Consider the following 20947-nt stretch of genomic DNA (forward strand, 5'->3'; position numbering starts at 1 on the left):
TATTACTAGTTGGGTAAAACCAATTGAACTATGCAATGAATGAGAAGGCGATGTTTCCAATTGAGCTATTCAATGAGTGAGAAGGTGATATTTCCATAGGGATAGCTCTTGTCTCAACCTCTTTTGGCGATCGGGTATAGAACTCTTAAGAGATTACTAAGGTATCATATCAATTGTTATGCACACCCACAAACATGGTAGATATTTCATTCTTACATCCCGGTCATAGCCAGTTAATGATATTTCTTTTACTCCGGTAATGTCCAATGTTTGGCCATACCCCATTGCCTGAACTACAGTAAAATATAATAGATCGCATGGGTAGATACCATCAAATTTATAATATTAAATAAATAAATACACATTACAGGTCATTTGTCACAAATTAACCAAAATCCCCCCATATTCCCCCGCTTGAATATACAACAGTTAGTCCACGGGCTGTTGCTTCATTCTCAGCCGAATTTCGCCTGGAGGTTTATTATGCGTAAGCCTGATTGAAACAAGAATCACAATCGATACAACTACCAAAGCCACAATATAACCCACAATCTTCTTCTGCGGAGTCGTCAGATCATTAAACCCAACCATTGTAATTCTACCTGGTATTTTGTAGAGCTCGATATCCGGGGTTATGTCCGGTGAACGTGATAGATCGCGCATTCCCGCTGGGAGAAGAAGACACGCGTGCAACTTCAACATCAAATTCCCAGACACACACGTCGACATTATACACAACCTCTCTCTTCCGAGTGGAAAGGATATAAAAAGGATAAACGGAAATGCATAGATCGTTTGTTCTGGCGTGCTTCGTAGCATTGTGGTCGCTGGTGACGGCACACAACCAGCTGCTGTACCCATACCAGAAGGAGTGCTTCTTTGAAGACATGAAGAAGGGCGACAACTTTGCCGTGTCGTTCCAGGTGGGCAACCGAGACCCCAATTCCAAGGACCTGTTGGAAGTAGACTTCTGGATCAACGATCCTAACCGGAACCCAATATACAGCCTGTCGCGAGTCGCCGATGGTGACGCGTCCATTGACATTGCGGTCACGGGCCGGTACGAGTACTGCTTCTCTAATGAGTTCTCCTCGGTGGGCACCAAGGATGTGACCTTCCATATCCACGGTGTTGTGTATATTGACTCGGAGGATGTTGCGCCAAACTCGCTGGACGCGGAGGTTAGAACGCTGGCCCGCCTGGTGCAGGACATCAAGAACGAGCAGGGCTACATTGTCATTCGAGAGCGAACCCACCGAAACACTGCGGAATCTACCAATTCGCGAGTCAAGTGGTGGTCCATCTTCCAGCTTTTGGTGGTTGCTGTTAACTCCATGTTCCAGATCTACTACCTCAAGCGCTTCTTTGAGGTCAAGACTACCGTCTAAATGTAATTTATATATATACTATTTCAGCCTGTTTTACAACTCCCTTCAATTCTTTTCCGTAGCCCTGCTTCGTAGAAGATCTTCTTTTGTTACAGCGTAACAAACTCCCAACTAAATCTCGTTACAACACAGAACCTTCCCGTTACGGGGGCTTCAGTTGGGCGCCATGACTTATAACGGCGTAACAAACTCGATCCCCGTTACAACTCATTATCTCCGCGAAGCGGAGCCCCAGGGGGGTTTGGGGGGACTGGTCCCCCCATGAACGCTCCTCCTCTCCAATTGACTTGGGGGCCAGCCCCCAAACCCCCGTAGCTCCGCTTCGCGGAGGGATTGTACATAGGGCAAGAAGAACTCCGCGAAGCGGAGCCCCAGGGGGGTTTGGGGGGACTGGTCCCCCCATTAACAGTCAAGAAGCAAATGATTTGGCAATAAATAGATATATAAATATGGTAGTGTAGAAAAAACAAAAATTACTATGCTAGAAAACAAAATTAAGCAGGTCATTCATTCATCAAGTCCCACAATTCAGAGCACAGCTCCAGGAATCGTCGTTTTTTGGCAATGGCCCGGTCACTGGATGCAGTCTTGGGGTCATTGCCGCCGTCCCCTGCTTCTTCTTTTTCGTCTTGGTCTTTTTCGACTCGCCGTCGCTTGAGCCGTGTCTTGACCTCGTCCTCGGCGTCAATCGCCTTAGCCTCGGGATCGTCGTCGTCTCCCTTTTCAGCATCGGAAAGCGCCGCGTCCTCCGGGTCTCTGTCATCGTCCTCCTCTTCATCGTCTCCCTCGGCCGCTTCCTCTACAGCAGACACTGGCTGGGCAGTAGTAGCCCGCCGGGGACCCGGGAAGCTAGGCACCGAAGACTGGGCGCCCCGGGTACTGTCTGGCTTTCTACGCACGTAAATTGTAGTTGTAGTGGGTCTCCCCTCGTTTCCACCAGTAGAATCGTCGGTAGTAATCATCGTCGTGCGCTGGTAATTGGCAATGGGGTTCGAAATCGACCGCGGAGGAGGCTGCTGTTGGCCTTTCTGGGGCCACCCAGCCCCAAAACGCGCCAATAATGGAGCAGAATTGATACTAAGCGATCGGTCGGCCCGTTGGAAGCTGGGGGACCCGAGATTCAGCATAGCAGGGGGTGGTTGGCGTTTGCTAGAACCCTTGAGAGACCCGGCAGAACGCACCTCGCCAGCCGATCCCGGTCTCTGCTGGTTCTGGGGGCCTTCCGATTTGCCAATAGGCGTCTGTTCGCCAGCTCTCTGGGCAATGAGCTTGCGCTGTTCGGCCTCAATTGTGCGCGACATGATGACGGCGTCCCGCGTCTGGGCGTCCAGAAAGGTAGAAATGCCCGGCGACACGCACTGGATGGCAATATCATTGGCGATTTCGAGCGGAGTACGTAACGAAGACGAGGTGCTCGATCCCTCACCTGACCCCTTACCGTCGTCGAGCTCGAGCTTCGGGGGACGGCGTCTCACGCGGCGAGACGGCACTTGGCTCTCCTTTTGCTCCTCCTCCCGGGGGCTCTTCATCTGTCTCTTTTTGGGGAGCAAAGACCTCGCAAAGTCGCGTGTAAGTGGGTGCGTTTTCCTCTCTACCACGACGGTTCGGCCAGAGACACCGCAGGGGCATGGTTTTTTGGGACTCGGCGCCCGCGGCGTGGGCTGAGGAGAGTACATATTAACCGTACTAACACTGAGAGTTTAAAGGGGGGGTATAATAGGCTCCAATATAAGCCAAAAAAAAAAGTTTATTAGCTCTCGCGGGTCTTGCTCTTCTTTGGTGGTTATATAGAAAGTGAACCGATACAATTTTGCGGTGGCCTTGCTGCTATTTTAAAAGCTAAAACGAGTCTGCGTGCGGCGGCCTCATTATGAAACTGTGAGTCTCGTTTCAACGTTTCGCTGTTTCAGGCCTCTCCACCCTTGCCCGCATCATCGTAATCATAATCTACGTACACATCATTTACTAGTTCCATGAATGGTTATATTACATATTTGAAGTGCCTATTTAGTCTAAACGAATTTTGTATACGGAAAGGCTACCAATTGTGTAAAATTCAGCAGTCCCCGATATATGTAGGGTAGGTCACTCGCCAATTACGAAGGGGGCATAAAACACCAGATCTATGCAATGCACGGGTTGCATAGACGTTGTGAGCATGGCATGAACAAAGCTATTGCCCTCGTGCGATGTTTCGAGCGATGCTCATTCCATTTATTCTACCATTCCGTTTTATTCGTCCATTGTATCACCATCATAACGGGTTTTTAATTATCACTCGAATTTAATACATCAGTATGTCAGTTACGCGTAGTTTCACTTTTTGAAAATGTTACATCACGTCTCGATATTACCATATTATTGGTACCGCCTGGGTACCACGGTACATGTATAGATATCTCGTACCCTCTTGTATGCTGTTAATATAAGCTCAACGGCTTTGATTCTTACATGTGGTCATGCTTTGGACAATCCACCACCCAACGCACACGCCGAGAATCAATTGAACCTTCGAATGCACCTTCCTAATAACTCTTGGGGGGACCAGTCCCCCCAAACCCCCCTGGGACTCCGCTTCGCGGAGATGTCTGATCTATTGAAAGGTCTCCGCAAAGGCTAGCCTTCGAAAAAGCAGCAGTAACTAGAAAGTTTGTTACGCGTTATTACGCACATTGGTTGGGAGTTTGTTACGCAGTAACAGGAGCAGGCGGGGGTCTGGGGGCTGCGGCCCCCAGCAACGGGAGCTCGAGGGCTGGCCCTCGAATATTCTACTAAGGCAAGGTACGAGTAAATGGTCACATATCATTCATTACAAGGGATTCCTTTTTATTCACTTTCGTTTTCAGCCTTCCACTCTCGTGGGCGGGGTGGCGCTCATCTTCATACCGCCAGGGGTAGTGGCACCTCCTCCGCCGCTGGGAGGGAAATTCGACCCACTATTTACAGTAGAGAGTTTGGGTGTATTATTCGTCGTCGTAGTCGTAGTCGTAGTCGTTGCAGATGTCGTATTGTTCAGTTTCAAATTCTTAGTCACAATATCGCCATTGGTGGCGGGGGTAAGATTTTTGGACGCGCTGTTGGGTCTGTTTGGAGTAACCTGCTTCTTGGGCACCTTGGAAGGCTGCTGCTGCTGTACCGGTTGCGGTGTCTGCTGTTGAGCCTGTTGCTGCTGTTGTTGCTGCTGTTGCTGCTGTTGTTGTTGTTGTTGTTGCAACTGGCGTTGGGCAAGCATGCGCTGCTGGAGTTGCAGAATATGCTGCTGTCGAAGCTGGTACGCCTCACGGTACCCGTCATAGCTCTTGGAAAGCAGCATTGAGCCGAATCGGATCGCCTGTGTGTCATTGGAAATTCCGTTCAGCCTACTCGGGTCATTGCTGCTAAACTCCATATTGTCGCCATGCATGTCAGAATCGTACTTGTACCGGTCATACAGCTGGTTCATGCGCACGGCCTCGCCGCCATCATCCTCCGAAGAGCCTGCTTCTTCAAGCCACGCCTTGTTCTGCCGCACAAGCCCGCGCCGGTCAACCATGATTCTACCGCCTCGGCCGTATCGCCGCCGCAGCGACATGGAGGAGCTCCGTGGAACGTTGAACGAGCCACTTGGCGCCATGTCCTTCTCGCCAATGCGCGAAACAACCGTCAAATCGCCAGTCGATGCATCTACATTGGTCCGAATAACCGTCGGACTCGCCTCAACCCGCGACGAATAGCTAGAGCCAAGAGACGCCGCAAGCGGCAGCTTCAATGGCACATCGCTCGACGGCGGGTACGGCGCAGCAATCGAAGAGTACGCTGCATGCGAAGGGTCAATGACCCGCAGGTTGTTGCGCTGTTCAACATCAGGGTCAAAGTAGTCACAGTACGGCACAAACGGATTGTCCGTGTAATTGACCCACTCGCGGTCCGTCTGGGCCCGTGATTTGAGCTTGTTCTTTACAGCGCCCCGGATAGCAACCTCCTTGTCGCGAAGCACCTGCTCTAGCGTAAGCAGCTCCATATCGGGAATCTTCGACGCAGGAAGCCGCACCGTGGCCGGAACCTGGTGGATTGGCGCGTTGGAGATGGGCTTTTGCTGGCCGTTCGCCGCCCCAACTGCAGCCACTGCAGCCGCCACGGCATTGGCACTGCCAGTACCTGCCCGGGCAGTAGCCGGCTGAGCCGAAGCTGCGGCAGCCACGCTCTTCTTGTCGCTGGTGAGCGTCTTCTTCTCAAACAATCTCGGTTCATCGACCTTCTTTCGCTTGTGCGCAACAAGATCTTCATCGTCGCCCTTGATGCCGAGGCTTCGCTTAAGAGTCTTGACGCTGCATCGCTCCTCAAAGATATCCCATTCCAGCTGGAGAGCATCCTTTCGCATCTGCTCTCGCTGTACAACCATCTCCATGAGCTTACGCGCCTGTTCCATCTCAGCCTTGAGCTTCCACAACCGCTCCGACGACTGCTGGTCTGCGCGCCGCGTCTTTCGCACCTGGCGCAGCTCTCGTCGCCGGAAACAGACATATGGATCCGAGTCGTCCTTCTCGCCGTCTTCAAACTTGAGAATGGGGAAAATAGACTTGCCGTCACGCTCGAGCTTTCGCGTCCGCCAATGGTCGTATAAGTCCTTGGAGAACTTTTTAAACGACTCAACGGCGGATCTCTTGGTCTTTGACTGGTTATTTTGCAAGCTAGCGTTAGTCACACTAGACAAATAGAGCGGCGTAGACACGCGTGACAGCAGAAACTCGGGATTTGAAGGATCCTTCTCCGCGTCAACAATCTGTTCAACGATCTTATCAGCCATATCCTCGTACGACATGAGCTGAGAGGGATCCATGGTAATAAACGGCTGGCTATCCTCAATCATTGCCTCAAATTTGTGGCACACAAGCTCGAACTCGTCTTCTGAGCACACTTGGTCGCCCGATTTGGACTTGTTGTACTCAGTCAGAAACTTCTCATCTTCCTCGTCCATGTTATAAGGGCATCCCGACGTATCCTCGACCGTTGCCGAGAACCGAATGTATGTCGTCGGCTCGACGAAGTTGCGTGGATAGTACTTGTCATAGTCGGAACTGCTCCATTTCTTAGACGCGTCGGGCGTGGGAATGTACACCTGTTCTACCTTTGCGCCAGCAGTCGCTGCGTTGGACGCATTAATTGCAGCCTGGAGATGGTGTTCTTCCTCCTCGCCTTTTTCGACACCAGTTTCAATCTGTTGAAGTTCACGCTGCTGTTCATCTTCGATATCGGGTATCTCTGACTGGTAGAATATTTGAAGTTTCTGTTTGACGCTGATCTTACGTTGACGAAATCTTGCCGAAGCCGAACTGACAGCTTTAGCCATGATATGTCGAACTTTAATAAATAAGGGGTGGGATAAGGAGGGTCGAGAGGAGAGACGAGGGGTATAAAAATAAATAAAGTCGAAAATAAATAATTAGCAGAACGTAGCGATAATAAGAGAGAGAGAGAGATTGAAAAAAATTCCCTTAGCGCTCAATGAAGGCTGCAAAAAAAGAGAGTGATTGGTTGGATATCTAGACAATCGCGTCGATCTGACACGTAACCAAGCACATTCAGAAAACTCTCTTTTTTTTTGCTTTCAACTCTCGTTTACTCCGCTTCGATTCCTACTCTCCCCGGGTAGTTGACTCTCTCTCGATTGTCGCTATGTCGCTATGTCGCAAACAAGCGGTTTGTGTGGGATGGGTACTTAACTCGCGTAACTTAATTGACTAATTAAGTCCACCCACACTAAACAAGGGAGAGAGGGGAAAGGGGGGAGGGTTTTTGGGTTTGGTTGTCCAGGCACCCGTCAAGTGGCGCGTCAAGTGGGCAAATTTTCTCCCTAAAAAGCGGCAAACAAAAGCCGGCTAGGGCAAATACCACGGTGAAATAGGCGTATCTGGGTATATAAGTCGCTCCAGAGCGTCACAATAAATCCAGACAAGCGACTTCCAGTGAAAACCAACCGGTTTTTCTCTATAAAACTGGGAAAATGGGTCAAAAATAGCCTCGGTGGCGTTGTTGTTGGATGTTGGAAATGGGCTGCTCACCCCAGCGCGGAATTTTGAAAGAAAATTTTCCCTCTTGTTCGTTCTTAACAATAGAGCGTGCGCGCGCGATATTCAGAACATGCCCGCCCACACACCAGCCACCCGCTAAAAATTCCCGAAAATGGCCACCTAAGAGCTCAATCGGTAGTCTATATCGAAAGAAACCAGTTCGATATATAGTGGTTGATGGTTACCTTGCTGCGGAAAAAAGGTAGACTTTTTTTTGAACGGATGGTGCTCCACAGCTAATGTTGTCCAATTTGCCACGTGCCCCCCTTCATCCCCATACTTTAGCTGGTTGTTTCATTTTTTGATTTTCCTTTGCTATCTCCCAACGCTCGCGCAGGCTTACTTATCAATGAAAACCATTAATGCAGCCGCACGGGTATTTGAGACTCAAAGCCAAAGCCAATCCAGAGCAAATGATAGGTCCAAAAGCCTGAAGCTTTTCAAAAAAAAAAAAGCCTTGACAAAAGTTCGTAGCATGCTAGAGTAGATAGAGAGAATAGGCTGATTCATAACCGGCTCCGAGAACCACGATTCCTCGTTACTAATCTCTGTAAACAAAAAAAGATACAGTAGAAGTAGCACCTGCTATCGAGGGAGAAAAAAAAGTGCCTCAGTAACCCTGGCATTTCACAGTCATAGGAAATACCTGTCATGATCAGTCACAGCCCGTCTAGCCAAGAAATATGCACATCTCCCTCATAGCACGCTTTACTCAAAGATTGTACGTACTATCCCTAGGATAGATCCTCGCTACCAGCTGTCTAAGAGACATAAACATTTCGACCGTTATCAGACCGGCTCTATACTACACCATAATGCAACGGGAACCCAAAAGTAATAAGAACACTGCATATTCAGTCATACCTACAGGCATCATATGATCTCTCTGGATGCGTCATAGTTCATCATCCAAACCAAACAGGAGAAGTAAACTTTGGAGGTCGTGCCGTCCGATAAGTGTGGTTGAAGAGAGTGTGAAAGAAAGGCTTCACCCTAGAGGTTTGTGCGTTAAACATGCTGACGTATACGCCGAGGTCTGCGCATATGGAGTCCTGCGGCTCGAAAATCACCAGCCCAGTGACACAGTATGCGCAAACACGTAGTAAATAGAGTCACGGCATGCAGCAGTGAAAAAATTATTGGAACATTATTTATTGAGGCCATTTCCCCCTTTTTGACCATCTCTTTTTTTTTTCCCTCCATTCATAACAAATAAAGAATGTCCCAGGGTGTTCTCTATACTAGCGAGGTATGAATGGGCATTAGTATCATGGCATTGGCTATGGAAATGTGCTAACTGAAGCAAAAAGCGAGCGCGAGGCTTCCTTCCTAAGGCTCTTGTTAAGTACCTTAACCTTGATGTGAGCATTGCTGCTCCAGAGGGCGAGGCTTTCGAGGCCCAGTTCCCACTCAAGAAGATCCCTGCCTTCAAGGGTGCTGATGGTTTCAACCTGACCGAGTCTATTGCCGTCAACCTCTATCGTAAGTCCTCAACTTTCCCCCTGGTACTGTGATGAACAACTTTTTAGTTATCCCTGTCTGAATGCTTACACACACACACACATCAAGCATTTTTGTTGATAATTTGGTTGACTGATTGTACCAATTGGTTGTTTTTCTGGAAGATTTGCTAACATTTGAATAGTGTGTACTCTTTCTAAGGAGAAGGGTGCCGCCCTTTTGGGCTCCTCCGAGAAGGAGTACCTCGACATTGTCCACTGGATGTCGTTCACCAACTCAGAGCTCTTCCGAGACATGTTCATCCAGATTTCCCCAATTCTCGGCCGAGAACCATACAACAAGAAGAACGTTGACGCTGCTGTTGCCGCTCTTGAGCCACGGCTCACTCTCCTTGAGAAGCACCTGACCAAGAAGACCTACCTTGTTGGTGAGCGAGTCTCCGTGGCTGACCTGTACCTTGCCTCCATGCTCTACCGAGGATTCTCCAACATCTTCGGCGAGGAATGGCGAAAGCAGTACCCAGCCATCACCCGGCACTACAGCACTCTGCTCTCGCAGGACGTCCTCCAGGGCGTTATCCCACTTGAGTTCATTGCTCAGCCAAAGAAGCCAGCCCCAGCGCCAAAGAAGGAGCAGCCAAAGAAGAAGGAGGCCCAGAAGCCAGCTGCTGCCGCTCCAAAGAAGGAGGAGCCAAAGAAGGAGGCTGAGGAGGAGGCCGCTCCAAAGAAGGTTGCCCACCCACTTGCTGAGCTCGGCCCAGCCAAGAAGATGCCATTGGACTCGTGGAAGCGAACTTACTCCAACGAGGAGACCCGAGAGACTGCCATTCCATGGTTCTGGGAGCACTACGACCCAGAGGAGTACTCTCTGTGGAAGGTTGCTTACAAGTACAACGATGAGCTTACCCTGACTTTCATGTCCAACAACCTGATTGGCGGTTTCTTCAACCGACTCTCTGCCTCTACTAAGTACATGTTCGGTACTGCCGTCGTCTACGGTGAGAACAACAACAACGGTATCATTGGTGCCTTCGTTGTCCGAGGCAAGGAGTGGCTTCCAGCCTTTGACGTTGCTCCAGACTTTGAGTCGTACGACATCACCCCACTTGACATCTCCAAGCCAGAGGAGAAGGACTTCTTCGAGAACATGCTTGCTTGGGACAAGCCAGTTGTCATTGAGGGCAAGGAGCGAGAGATCGCCGACGGCAAGGTGTTCAAATAATTATCGAATTATAGCATTTCCCCATAGGCCCTTTATTTATATTTTTTTTTCGATGGTATTTTGTTATTTGTAGTTTCTCGATACCTTTCACCTGCATTGATTCAGTTGTAATGATCCAAACATATTCAATTGTCGAACCGTTTATCTTCTGGCATAATTGACGGAAAACAATTCTATGAATCATTGCAGGCGCTAAATGTCCTCCTGAATACCGTTTATTTATTCATTACCAATTATTTTTATTTAATGTACTTATTATTCACTTCTGTTACCGTGTTGATTAATTGGTTTTTTGGAATTTTTTTTTTTCATAACGTTATTGAATATTTGTTGGGTTATGCACGGCCGGGAAAAATTGTGTGCCCGCGCACGCAGGGTGAAAAATTCCAATATAAAAATCCCGCTGGAAAACCCTTTCTAGTCTTCTTCTTTTCCAACCACTTTTCCATGATTGTAAGTTTGACAACAACGGTTTCTTTCGTCTGTTTGAATGTGTGTGATGAATCTTTCATTTTTGTTTTTTCTGGCATCTCTAATGCTAGAGTCTGGTCCTACCCGGGCCTTTCTCGATGAATATAACCCATGACTATATCTGAGCCATTCAAACAGAAAAGCAATGCTTTTTTTTGCATTATCACTAACATATCTAGAAAACTTTTATATATTTTTAGTCATGAAATCAATTTTTTGTAGATATTCAAAAACTCAACAAAGTACTACCAGGTAATACTAGTACTGGATAGCGTAGATCCCTTTTTGTGTCCTTTTTGCAAGCTAAAATGGCGAGTTTTCACACACCCATTTGCTTCATTTTGTCTAATATGTCATTTTGGTCCTTGGTAACATCGTCCTCCTCCATGTAGAATTGCGTATCCTCTTCAGCGGTCGTCGCGGCTTCCTCATCAGAGTCCTTGCGCTCCCTAATATGTGGAGGAGAGGTCATGTTGAGCCGGCTCAAAAGGCTCATTGAGCTTCGCTCCGGAGTACCCACCGGCTGGAGAGTTTTGGTGATGTTCTGGGTGATAGGAATGTCTGTCGCCTGGCTGAAGCTCTCCGTTCTCCTATGGCGAGATCCATTGGCAGCAAGCGGCGAGTGGACATGATGGCCCATGACACTTCCGCCATTGGTGGGGGTGTGCACGTTGCTACCTCCATGGCTAGTTCCAAGAACAGCTCTTCGAGGGGAATTGTTCCAAATGTCGTAGTGGCTCGCAGAAACCGAGGAAGGACGTGATCCTCGTCTCTGACGTTCCTGCGGCGTGAGCAGATCGGTCAGAGAAGATGGAACAAAGTCCTCGCCGTAATCTTCATCCTCAATGGCGCTTTCGTCCAGATCATCGCTGTTGAGACCCATAGAAGACGCAAATAGAGACCCAGTGCGGTTGGTGAACGACCCAGACCGCTCGGTAGGCCCCGTAGCACCTCCGCCCCAAACTGACGTAGAAAGCGATCGAGAAAACGCTCTCTGCGGCTGTGGTTGCTGCTGTTGCAGCTGCTGCTGAGATCGCAAACTCGCTTGCTCCTGAAGACTTGAAAGCGCCCGATTTTGATGGATCGACCCAATCCCGCTGGCTGCAAAGTCATTCAACTGAGTCGTCGCTGGAAGAGATCCAGGGATCGCCTGAGGTTGAAGACTGGACATGGTCGGGGCAGGGGCATTTTGTACAGTCTGGGATCCGGCTGCTGCGGGTGATGATGCTGTTGCCGGAACAGCCACGCTGGAGGTAGCCGAACTAGCGGTATTGGCCGCCTGGGAGGACGCCTGTCCCTGCTGAGGCTGCTGGGCCTGCTGGTTCCCATGGTGTCTCTTCTCACCATTAACATTTCCGCCGCTGTTACTGCTGCTTCCGCCATTATAGTAACCGCTTCGATGATTTACACGTCGCCCATCGGGAAGAATATGGGCATTGGCGCACTTTGCACCGAATTTACAATTGCCCTTTTGGAAGTACTTGCACGGGGCCAGTTCTCCCGAGTCCGTCGAGTGACTAAACGGACAAGCGTTACCGGCCTGGCAAGCTCCCTGGCGAAAGAACTTACATGGGACATGGGACAGATCTCCTAAGAGTTAGCACATCCTCCAAAAGTACCGATAGCTGTGACATACTTTTTGGGTTTGTCGCGCTGTTAGGCGCAGTGTTCGACCCCCGAAGCTGCTGCTTCAGGCCGCTGGACAGCTTGGACGAGTGGTGGTTTCCGGCAGTCATCGTCTCCATCTTCATGGCTTCAAAAAAAAAAACCAGATATGAACCAGGGCTTCCCCAAAGCAAAAATTATCAACAGGAGCTGACCGACCAAATGTTAAAGGAAGCAGGTTTCTGGGGTTATTTTTTTCAACTTTCAAAGCTTTTTCGACGATTCAAGATTTATCAGATTCGATGTGAAGTTCGTGCGTGTGGTTTTGGGTCTCCGCTTTGATGGAAGGCTGCTGCACTTTGCGTCTTTTGGGTCATTTCCTATTTAGGCGCAGGTTGCCCATTTAGGTCCGGGGGAAAAAGGGGGGGAGGGGTTCTTCTAAGGCCCTTTTACAATCTTGGGGGCGTTTGTTATTACAAGGTAGAATATTTACGGGAATTGGTAAATCGATTTTGTATATTGCAAGTAGCTTGTTTTTCTTGCCCTTATGGGTTGCAAAATTCGCGGTTTAACGGTGTACGTGGTTCCACTTTACCAAAGCCGTGCAGGGGCCAATTGACCCCACATATAATTATTATTGGACTGTGCCAGGGGGACATATTTTTGCCCCATGCCGTACACATACTTGGTGCTTTAATGGATATTTTAGTGCTGATGCAGAAGGAGTATAATTTGAGTTGGTATATGTCTAGGTAAGTAAGTACCCGTAAAATGTTCTCAACGTTTATGGGTACTACCGTAGATTACCAGCGGTCTTACAGATGAGCATATTTTGTGGGGGATTGCTATAAGGAGGATCGCCATGAATACGATATGCACGTGGTAGATTTACGATGTTCTTCCATGTGATGTGATATCTAGATTCGAATATCATTGGAAAGACGGAACTAAGTAGGACATGACTTGTGACCTATCCTGAATCTCATTTTGACACCGGGAATCGAGGCCAGTCGCTATATATGGCAACCTTTCGTATTCAAAAAATTTAAAAACCAATTTGTTCCCGTGGTTTCTTGCTACCGGTACTGTATGTCGGAGCAGACTTCAATCTGCGATGTGCCAATATATGGTACCTTCTATGCTTGGACAATCGATTGATTCTTCCTCTAGAGTGTGTGGGAAATACGTATAGTAACTGTTATTGGGTATAGTTAACAAATGAAATTCCCAGCATTTTATCTGGTTCATTATATATCGGTACGTACTTTCGCCTATTACTTGTGTTACAACATACGTCCCCGCCGGGTTATGCATGACTTGGAGATCAGTTTATTACAGTAGTCAACTTTTTTTTATTAATTGTTACAGTATAGCTTTGAGTCGAGTGAAGGCGATTTTTTGACCGTAGTTATTATTGAAAGACCTTTATATTGCTGTTGGTAGATGCAGTCTTGTGGCCTCACTCTCTCATCAATGATTTGTAGGTTACCGGTACCTGTATCGGTAATGCCAGGTACATATTAAATACCCGGTGACTACCAATATCTCCGCGAAGCGGAGCCCCCAGGGGGGTTTGGGGGGACTGGTCCCCCCAAGTCAATTACACCGTGTAAGTATAAATAAATGTACCAGATTATCGTATTATCATTTGACTACCCCCGGTGCGGTAGTTGGCATACCAGTAATGGTGGATCAATATATCGCGTTGAATGATTCAATTGTTACCATGCAGCACGCACTACACCGCTAGCTAACCAAAAGGCTTACCGAGAGAAATAATAATAAAATACCAAATAACCTAGTCTAAACTCTCACCAAAAAAAATAAGAGCAAGAACACCGGGATGCGTCCTTTTTACTCATTATAATGATACACCAAGTAGTTTGGAAGACCGTATGCTTGGTACCCCAGCCGTTTAGCCATCTTGGCAAACCCTTCAGTCTCCATGAGATGGTAGAATGGGAACGGCGGGAACATGGCACCGTCTCGGTGCACCTCTGCCTTCACCAGCAAAGCGGTGCCACCGACACCATCAAGTTCAATCTCCCAGTGCTTATCACCTTTCTCTTCGTACAGAGCAGCCATAAGGGTTCGATAAGTAGCCATCTCGGCATAACCCTCGACAAGAATCTCATCATCAGACATGGACTTGGCCATCTCCTGCGCAACCTCGGAATCCTGCCACGAATTGTAGTCATACGGCCGAATAGAAGCACCCTTCTCCCTATCTTGGTATCGCTGGTAGCAGTTTGGCACAATCAGCGCCCGGTCGTGCTTGGCCAGGTCCTGGATCAGAGTCGGCGGGGTCTCTACGATATCAGAATCGAGCCACAGCACCCACGCCGTATCGGGCCCAATAGTAGAAAATAGCAACGAGTTTCGCGCCAGCGACATTTGCGATCGTCGCTGCTTCTGCGCCGCAAGAGCGTGTCTATCCTTCTCGGTATGGCTATCCAACGACTCCGTGTCCTGACGCAGGATGGTAATCTTGCTGAACCGGTTCTTCTTAGGGCCTGTCTGGACCTTCTTGACCGCTGCGTCGAGCTTTTTCAGCGCCTGGTCGCCGACTGAGTTGTGAGGCACAATAAATCCGAGCTCAACAAGGTCCCGAGGATACGTCAGCCTCAACAAATTGTCCCAGTACTCCTCGTAGAATCGCGCCAGAGGGGTCAGAATAAGCACCTTCTCCCGGTTGTCTGCGGATCGCGATGTCGCCGTCAGCGAGTTCATCTGATATGATTTGATATGGTTACCCGGAAGGTTTCTCGGGATCGGCTTCTCGACCCTCGGGCTCGACAAGAAGGACGAGCCAAGGAGATATAACAGAATAACCGTGGTGGCCAGGGCCACCAGCGATGCTGGTTTGCGTATAATCCGCGCCATTTACTTTCTATACGAATGCCTTTGGGCGGATGGTGATCAACAATGGTCGGGGATGCTACGTGGTTTAAATTGGGACGTTTCAAAAAAATAAAAAGGAAGCTTCTTCTGTCTACGCGTTGTTATATTTAACCATAGCTTTATATTACAGAAGTATTTTTTTTATTGTTAGGATGTGTAGTTCATATTTGATATATTCGGTGTAGAATGGAGTGACTTCATATTTGATATATTGTGCGGTTTCTGTCAGGACACCCGTCTCGAGCAGGACATCTCTTCCTTTGATCCCTGCACCAATCGCGGACATGAAGCTTTCATCGCCTGAAGTACCAATAATACACCAAGTCATAATCTACAAGTCATTCGTTAAAGCACGCGGGCTTTGCTATTACGGAAAAATTTGCTATAGGTTCATCTTTACAATGTTGATATATTGCGCAGTTTCTGTCAGGACATCTCTTCCTTTGAACCCTGCATCAATCACGGACATCAAGCTTTCATCGCCTCAAGTTCCGTAATACACCTCTACTAGTCGTTCGTTAAAAGGACACGGACTATTACGGAAAAATTTGCTTAGGTTCATCTTTACAATGACTTGTTCCAAAAGATATCTACGATATAGAAAATTCACAAAACGTGATTTATTATTATCTAGCGAGACGACGTTTTCTTCACAAAATCAACCCTAAACGACACCTGTCAGACAGCCATATCGACCCACCCAATATAAATCTTCCGAAGAAGCGTATACAAAGGGCTGAGATCATCGCTCCTCTTCTGACTCCAGATGCAAGCATCCAGAGATAAAACGAAGAGGCAAATACAAGGACGGCAAGGAACAGAGTTCCAAGCCGTCGCAAAATATCAAATCCTCACTCTTGGGCAACGACAGGCAATCACTCATCTTCCAGGGTGAATTCTGTGGCTCTTGAGAAGAGCTCAAAGAAGGACGTAAACTATAGAAATGATCCTATGAAGTACGTCGTCTGAAGAAAGGAAACTCTTGGGATCAGGGGGGTCTTTTATAGTTGAGATTTCGGCCCTCGCGCGCGCAAGTCTGAGGTGAAAAAAAAATTGTTTCAGATGTCATTGCATTCGACTGTGACTGCTTATCCGACGTTTTTTTTTTTTATTAGGGCTTTGAAAATTATCCTGAGGGCGTTGGAAAGACATGAGATGTTACATTGTAGTGCGTAGCGTAACTGTAGCAAGTGCTACAGTGACCAGTTGTAATACAGTAGTTAGATATGCTATCAAGCATCAAGGCTCCCTCTCCCGTCGGTATACAGTAGGACTTGATCTACGATTAAATATTGATCTATCGGTGCGATAAGGACATATCGTCGCGTAGAGATTGATCTATCAATACGATAAGGATATATCGTCGGTATAGTAGAAATTGATCTACGGTAGGCTATATATTGATCTATCATAGCGATAAGCACATACTGTTGGTATACAATAGAACTTAATCTACGGTTAGGCTAAGTATTAATCTATCAACAGCGGTAAGGAAATACAGATTTATAGGACTTATCTATGTCACAACATTTAATGTTATCGGCAGTTCTATTGACGGAATTCTAAGTCTAGTTAGCGCTTTCAACGAAGAAGTTGGTATAACCTGCAGTCACATAGGTGTGAACATTATCATCAGGCATGGAAAGTAAACAAACAGTTTAGATCAGCTCTCGCCTTTGAGATCGGTAGCCAAACTCTTGGGCTTCCTCCTAGATCAGGGTATGGGGGAATTGGTAGCATGATTCTAAGTGGCCTTTTGAGTATTTGGGTTTTGATTCGACTGATATCTTTCATTAAACCAGAGTGATTCGCACAGGTCTTTCCAACGCCTTAATACTACCGGTAGCCTCAGTTTAGGTTGTTGTCGAGCTGTTACGGGTACACTGTTACGTATTGTAACTGGAGTTTTGTGCGGCTGTAACTAAAACTTTGTGGCGTTGTAACCATCACCAAGGATACGGGGGTCTGGGGGCTGGCCCTCGAATACACTCCATGTGCTTTCCAGAGCCAGATAATGTGGATCGTGACGAATTGGAACACCCGACGACTATGGTAATAGCGGATAGTGGACAATACTACTGAGTTGCATATATACTATGATCTCTCATGGCATATGTCTGATGATGAAGCAGAAAATGTCTTTTCGATCATGACCAATGTTTTAGGTCAGTAAGGAAGTTAAAACTATCTCTCCTCACGACGGCACTTTCCCATCATTTCATAGACAACCGGTGCTTGGCCCGCGGAAAGTAGGAGTTTGAGCAGAGAGAGAACCCAAACAGGATGAGGATATGTATAGGAGATAAGAGGTATCCAGCATACAGTTACTGGACTCATATATTCCGCACGACTATTGAGAAGGAACGCTAATTCAATGCACTAAGTCATCCCAGCTCCGTAATTCATTATACACCCATGTACCCGGGAAACGTATGCCGGAATTAACTACCCCAAAGCTGTTCCGCATTTTCCTAATGAACCGAATACCGAGACGTTCCGAGCCAATATTCTTAACCCCAGCGAATGATATCGGCAGCCATCTCTGTGACGCAGCACATCTTACGTAGAGCTCGGATGCCGTCGGCAGTTCGGACCTCCGAAACCCCGGCTGGGGTGCGTGGATCGACCCCACCTCCACGAAAAAAATTCCGCCATCTCGAACAGCCCCGCCAAAGGATGGGGGCCGTACCGAGGTGATGCAGAGTCTCGAGGTGGAGTATTTAGAGCAGAGGTAGAACCGAATTAAATGAAACTTCCTCGAGGAATACCACAGAAAGATAGAAAATATGGCTTACTCGTCTCTATATGGACCGCTTAAAGACCCATACTATGGGAACGCCGCTCAGTTTATTCGCGAATCACCGCACATTCTGGCGAATCCCGATAAGAAGGTCTTCATTGATGCCAAGACCGGCGAGTACCTTACCGCCAAGGGCTTGTGCGATTTGATGGGCCAGATCGCCTATCTGCTTCATACTAAGTACGATATCAAGTACGACGACGTAGTGTGCGTGTTCGCACGAAACTCTATCTACACAGCTCCAACCTACCATGGGGTACTGTCTATTGGAGCTGTCGTGTCTCCGGCTAATGTCGTGTATCTTCCACATGAGCTCGGCCACCAGCTGAGCGCAACCAAGACCAAGCTGCTTGTTACTTCCGATGAGCTGAGAAAGACTGCAGAGGCAGCAGCCAAGGAGCAGGGTGTGGTTGTCTCGAACATTATCACTATGGAACAGCTTGTCCAGGAGGCCAGGGCATGCACTGAGCAATTGCTGCCGGTGCCCATCCCAGGTTTGACTGCTGTCAACAAGGACGCCTTCTACTGCTTCTCTTCTGGCACTAGTGGCACTCCAAAGGGCGTTATGACCTCCCACCACAACATGACCTCGAACCATCAGCAGCAAGTTCAATCAATGCCCCAGGAAATGCTCAGCCCCGATCATGTGTTTGCTGGAGTGCTTCCGATGTCCCACATCTTTGCGTTGGGCAAGTTCGTCTTCCAGAACTTGGTACTGGCCAGGACTGTCGTTGTGTTCTCCAAGTTCCAGCTTGAAGAGCTTCTCCAGGCTATCATCAAGTATCGAATCACGCATATGTTCTCTGTGCCGCCTATTATCGTTCTTTTAGCCAAGAGTCCAATTATTGACAAGTATCCCGAGGTTAAGGACTCCCTTACAGCGCTCTACAGCGGAGCTGCACCATTGTCAAAGTCCCTCATTGATCAGGTTGAGCAGCGACTTGGCGTGGACATCAAGCAGGGCTACGGATTGACGGAATCGTCACCAGTAAGCCACTCGGCCAACTACGATCCTAAAACCTACAACAAGGATTCCATTGGCTGGCTTATTGCTGGCCAGGAGGCCCGGGTTGTTGATCCGGATGGCAACGATGTGGCTCCAGGAGAGCGGGGTGAGCTTTGGATGAGAGGACCAAATATCATGAGGGGCTACCTGAATAACCCCGAGGCGACTGCCAACACACTAACTAAAGATGGCTGGCTCAAGACTGGCGATGTCGCAGTCGTGGATGAACACCACCAATTCTACATTGTGGACAGAGTTAAGGAGCTCATCAAGTCTAAGGGACACCAGGTTGCGCCAGCTGAACTTGAATACATTCTGCTAAAGCATCCGAATGTTTCCGATTCTGCAGTCATTGGCATTTACAGTGAGGACGACGCGTCAGAGCTGCCACGGGCATTCGTGACGCTTAACAAATCCATTGACCCATTGGAGATTAAGAATTGGTTCGACAAGTCGGTCGCCCGGTACAAGCAGTTGTGGGGTGGAATTGTTGTACTAGATGCCATTCCAAAGTCTCCAAGTGGCAAGATCCTTCGTCGAGAGCTGAGGCTTCGAAAGGGCGATACTGTTTATGGCATGAAGCGGCAAGCGAAGATGTAAAGTAGATATATCAATGCATAGAGGTTTTACGGAAATAGAATACGCCATTGCTGAGGAAACCACTTGAAATCTGTTTTAAACTCCCATATATTGCGGTTAGGATTCCCTATCCCTAAGCAACTGGCTATTGTCAAGGCTATTACTTACATGAATGGAATCTTACAACTACCTTACGCACTTTTGGCGATTCACAAATGAATAAGCTAGATCTGCGATTGTGCTTTCAGTACAGTATTAGTGCATTCAATATAGAAGAGGTGCGAAGAACTGCGCAGTAAATATCAAAACGGTAGTAAAACAGACACATGTCGGTAGGAGATAAGGCTACGAAACTGATGCCAATCGCATACTTATGTATTGTTCTTTAGACTAACAGAAACTGTGCCGCAGAGATTCTCAGTGGAAACAGCAAAGAGGATGAAAGGAAATAACTAGGTGGGGGCAATGCTTCAACGTACGACACTTGAATGCCAGTGAAAGATTGGAACATTCCGAGAAGCCTACCTCCGAATATGCATGTTACTTGACGTCGCCTGTCTCCGGAGTCCGAATCCGTAGCATTCCTAAAGATATATGCAGATATATATGCTTCCACAAAAGAGCCCCAGTTATTCGTAAGATAGCGTAAGTATACCGGCCGGAACATAAACTGTACACATGTACTGTACTTGTTGTATTGCACGCATTTTTAATTTTATATATGCATCAATGGATCAATATATGCACTCTCAGCCGGCCATATATGGGGCATAGAAATTGATTTTGATGAAATTTTAATGCGGCGATATTACATTTAATGCACAATATTGCAGATGTCTTACGTATACATGCATGCATGTAAAAAAGAAATTATTCTCAAAATTTCAAAAAAAATCAGTGACGGCTGAGGGATTTGAACCCTCGCATCCGAAGATATTTGGGGATTTCTGCAAGTTCTGATGAAACTGCAGCCTGAATTTAGGGTCTACCTAAACCAAACGCCTTAGACCACTCGGCCAAACCGCCTTGAAAATTCTGGGAAAATTTTTCCCAAATATCTCCTTAACGCGCTATTTTTTTACAAAAGCTTTCTTCCACAAGGTTTAATGCTTCCATCTGGAGATATGACGAAAATTGGGCCTAAAAAACTTTGTGTGGTGCGAATTATACGTCGGAAATGGTTTGCACCCTCAACCGGACCCCCATTCTCACCCTTCTGAGTGAGATTGAAAATTGAAGTCTGCCCCTCGGCATATCCTGAGCAAGATTGTGCAGCTGCGCATGGGTAAAGGGTGCTTTGGAGCCTACTTTTGCAATTTCAAGATCTCGACTCGACAATGGGAATGCCAGTGCGACAATTCCACCCTCGAAACGATCGACCATATCCTCACCCAGTGTGAGAGGTGGGATGCCTCCCGCCACCTGCTGCTAGCAGCCTCCCCGGATCTCAGCTTGAGGCGCCTCT

General features: G+C 47.7%; 7 protein-coding genes and 1 non-coding gene across 8 annotated transcripts; 3 read left to right on the top strand and 5 right to left on the bottom strand.

Moving 5' to 3' along the window:
* Nucleotides 1–782: 782 nt before the first annotated feature.
* On the top strand, nt 783–1388 carry EMP24 (Emp24p; the record flags this gene model as incomplete). Its single annotated transcript, XM_076685848.1, has 1 exon — nt 783–1388. One exon carries the CDS (start codon nt 783–785, stop codon nt 1386–1388), a length of 606 nt encoding a protein of 201 aa, XP_076539983.1.
* Nucleotides 1389–1891: 503 nt separating this feature from the next.
* Nucleotides 1892–2917, bottom strand: TRVA0_029S01662 (uncharacterized protein; the record flags this gene model as incomplete). Its single annotated transcript, XM_076685849.1, has 1 exon — nt 1892–2917. One exon carries the CDS (start codon nt 2915–2917, stop codon nt 1892–1894), a length of 1026 nt encoding a protein of 341 aa, XP_076539984.1.
* A 1313-nt stretch (nt 2918–4230) lies between these two features.
* EPL1 (Epl1p) lies at nt 4231–6717 on the bottom strand (the record flags this gene model as incomplete). Its single annotated transcript, XM_076685850.1, has 1 exon — nt 4231–6717. One exon carries the CDS (start codon nt 6715–6717, stop codon nt 4231–4233), a length of 2487 nt encoding a protein of 828 aa, XP_076539985.1.
* A 1940-nt stretch (nt 6718–8657) lies between these two features.
* CAM1 (elongation factor 1-gamma 1) lies at nt 8658–10120 on the top strand (the record flags this gene model as incomplete). Its single annotated transcript, XM_076685851.1, has 3 exons — nt 8658–8687; nt 8749–8920; nt 9084–10120. 3 exons carry the CDS (start codon nt 8658–8660, stop codon nt 10118–10120), a joined length of 1239 nt encoding a protein of 412 aa, XP_076539986.1.
* A 790-nt stretch (nt 10121–10910) lies between these two features.
* Nucleotides 10911–12342, bottom strand: LEE1 (Lee1p; the record flags this gene model as incomplete). Its single annotated transcript, XM_076685852.1, has 2 exons — nt 10911–12178; nt 12228–12342. 2 exons carry the CDS (start codon nt 12340–12342, stop codon nt 10911–10913), a joined length of 1383 nt encoding a protein of 460 aa, XP_076539987.1.
* A 1708-nt stretch (nt 12343–14050) lies between these two features.
* MNN9 (mannosyltransferase complex subunit MNN9) lies at nt 14051–14926 on the bottom strand (the record flags this gene model as incomplete). Its single annotated transcript, XM_076685853.1, has 1 exon — nt 14051–14926. The coding sequence occupies one exon, from the start codon at nt 14924–14926 to the stop codon at nt 14051–14053; it is 876 nt and encodes a 291-aa protein (XP_076539988.1).
* A 2957-nt stretch (nt 14927–17883) lies between these two features.
* Nucleotides 17884–19503, top strand: PCS60 (acyl--CoA ligase; the record flags this gene model as incomplete). The annotated part of the gene is made up of 1 exon (XM_076685854.1): nt 17884–19503. The coding sequence occupies one exon, from the start codon at nt 17884–17886 to the stop codon at nt 19501–19503; it is 1620 nt and encodes a 539-aa protein (XP_076539989.1).
* Nucleotides 19504–20380: 877 nt separating this feature from the next.
* tRNA-Leu(TAG) lies at nt 20381–20508 on the bottom strand. Its single transcript has 2 exons — nt 20470–20508; nt 20381–20425 (listed from the first exon to the last, which is right to left on the bottom strand). It is a non-coding gene; the product is annotated as a tRNA-Leu (tRNA).
* Nucleotides 20509–20947: the final 439 nt, after the last annotated feature.

This window comes from Trichomonascus vanleenenianus, assembly GCF_965637985.1.
Source record: "Trichomonascus vanleenenianus strain CLIB 3782 genome assembly, contig: TRVA0_029S, whole genome shotgun sequence".
NCBI classification, from domain to species: Eukaryota; Fungi; Ascomycota; class Dipodascomycetes; order Dipodascales; family Trichomonascaceae; genus Blastobotrys; species Blastobotrys vanleenenianus.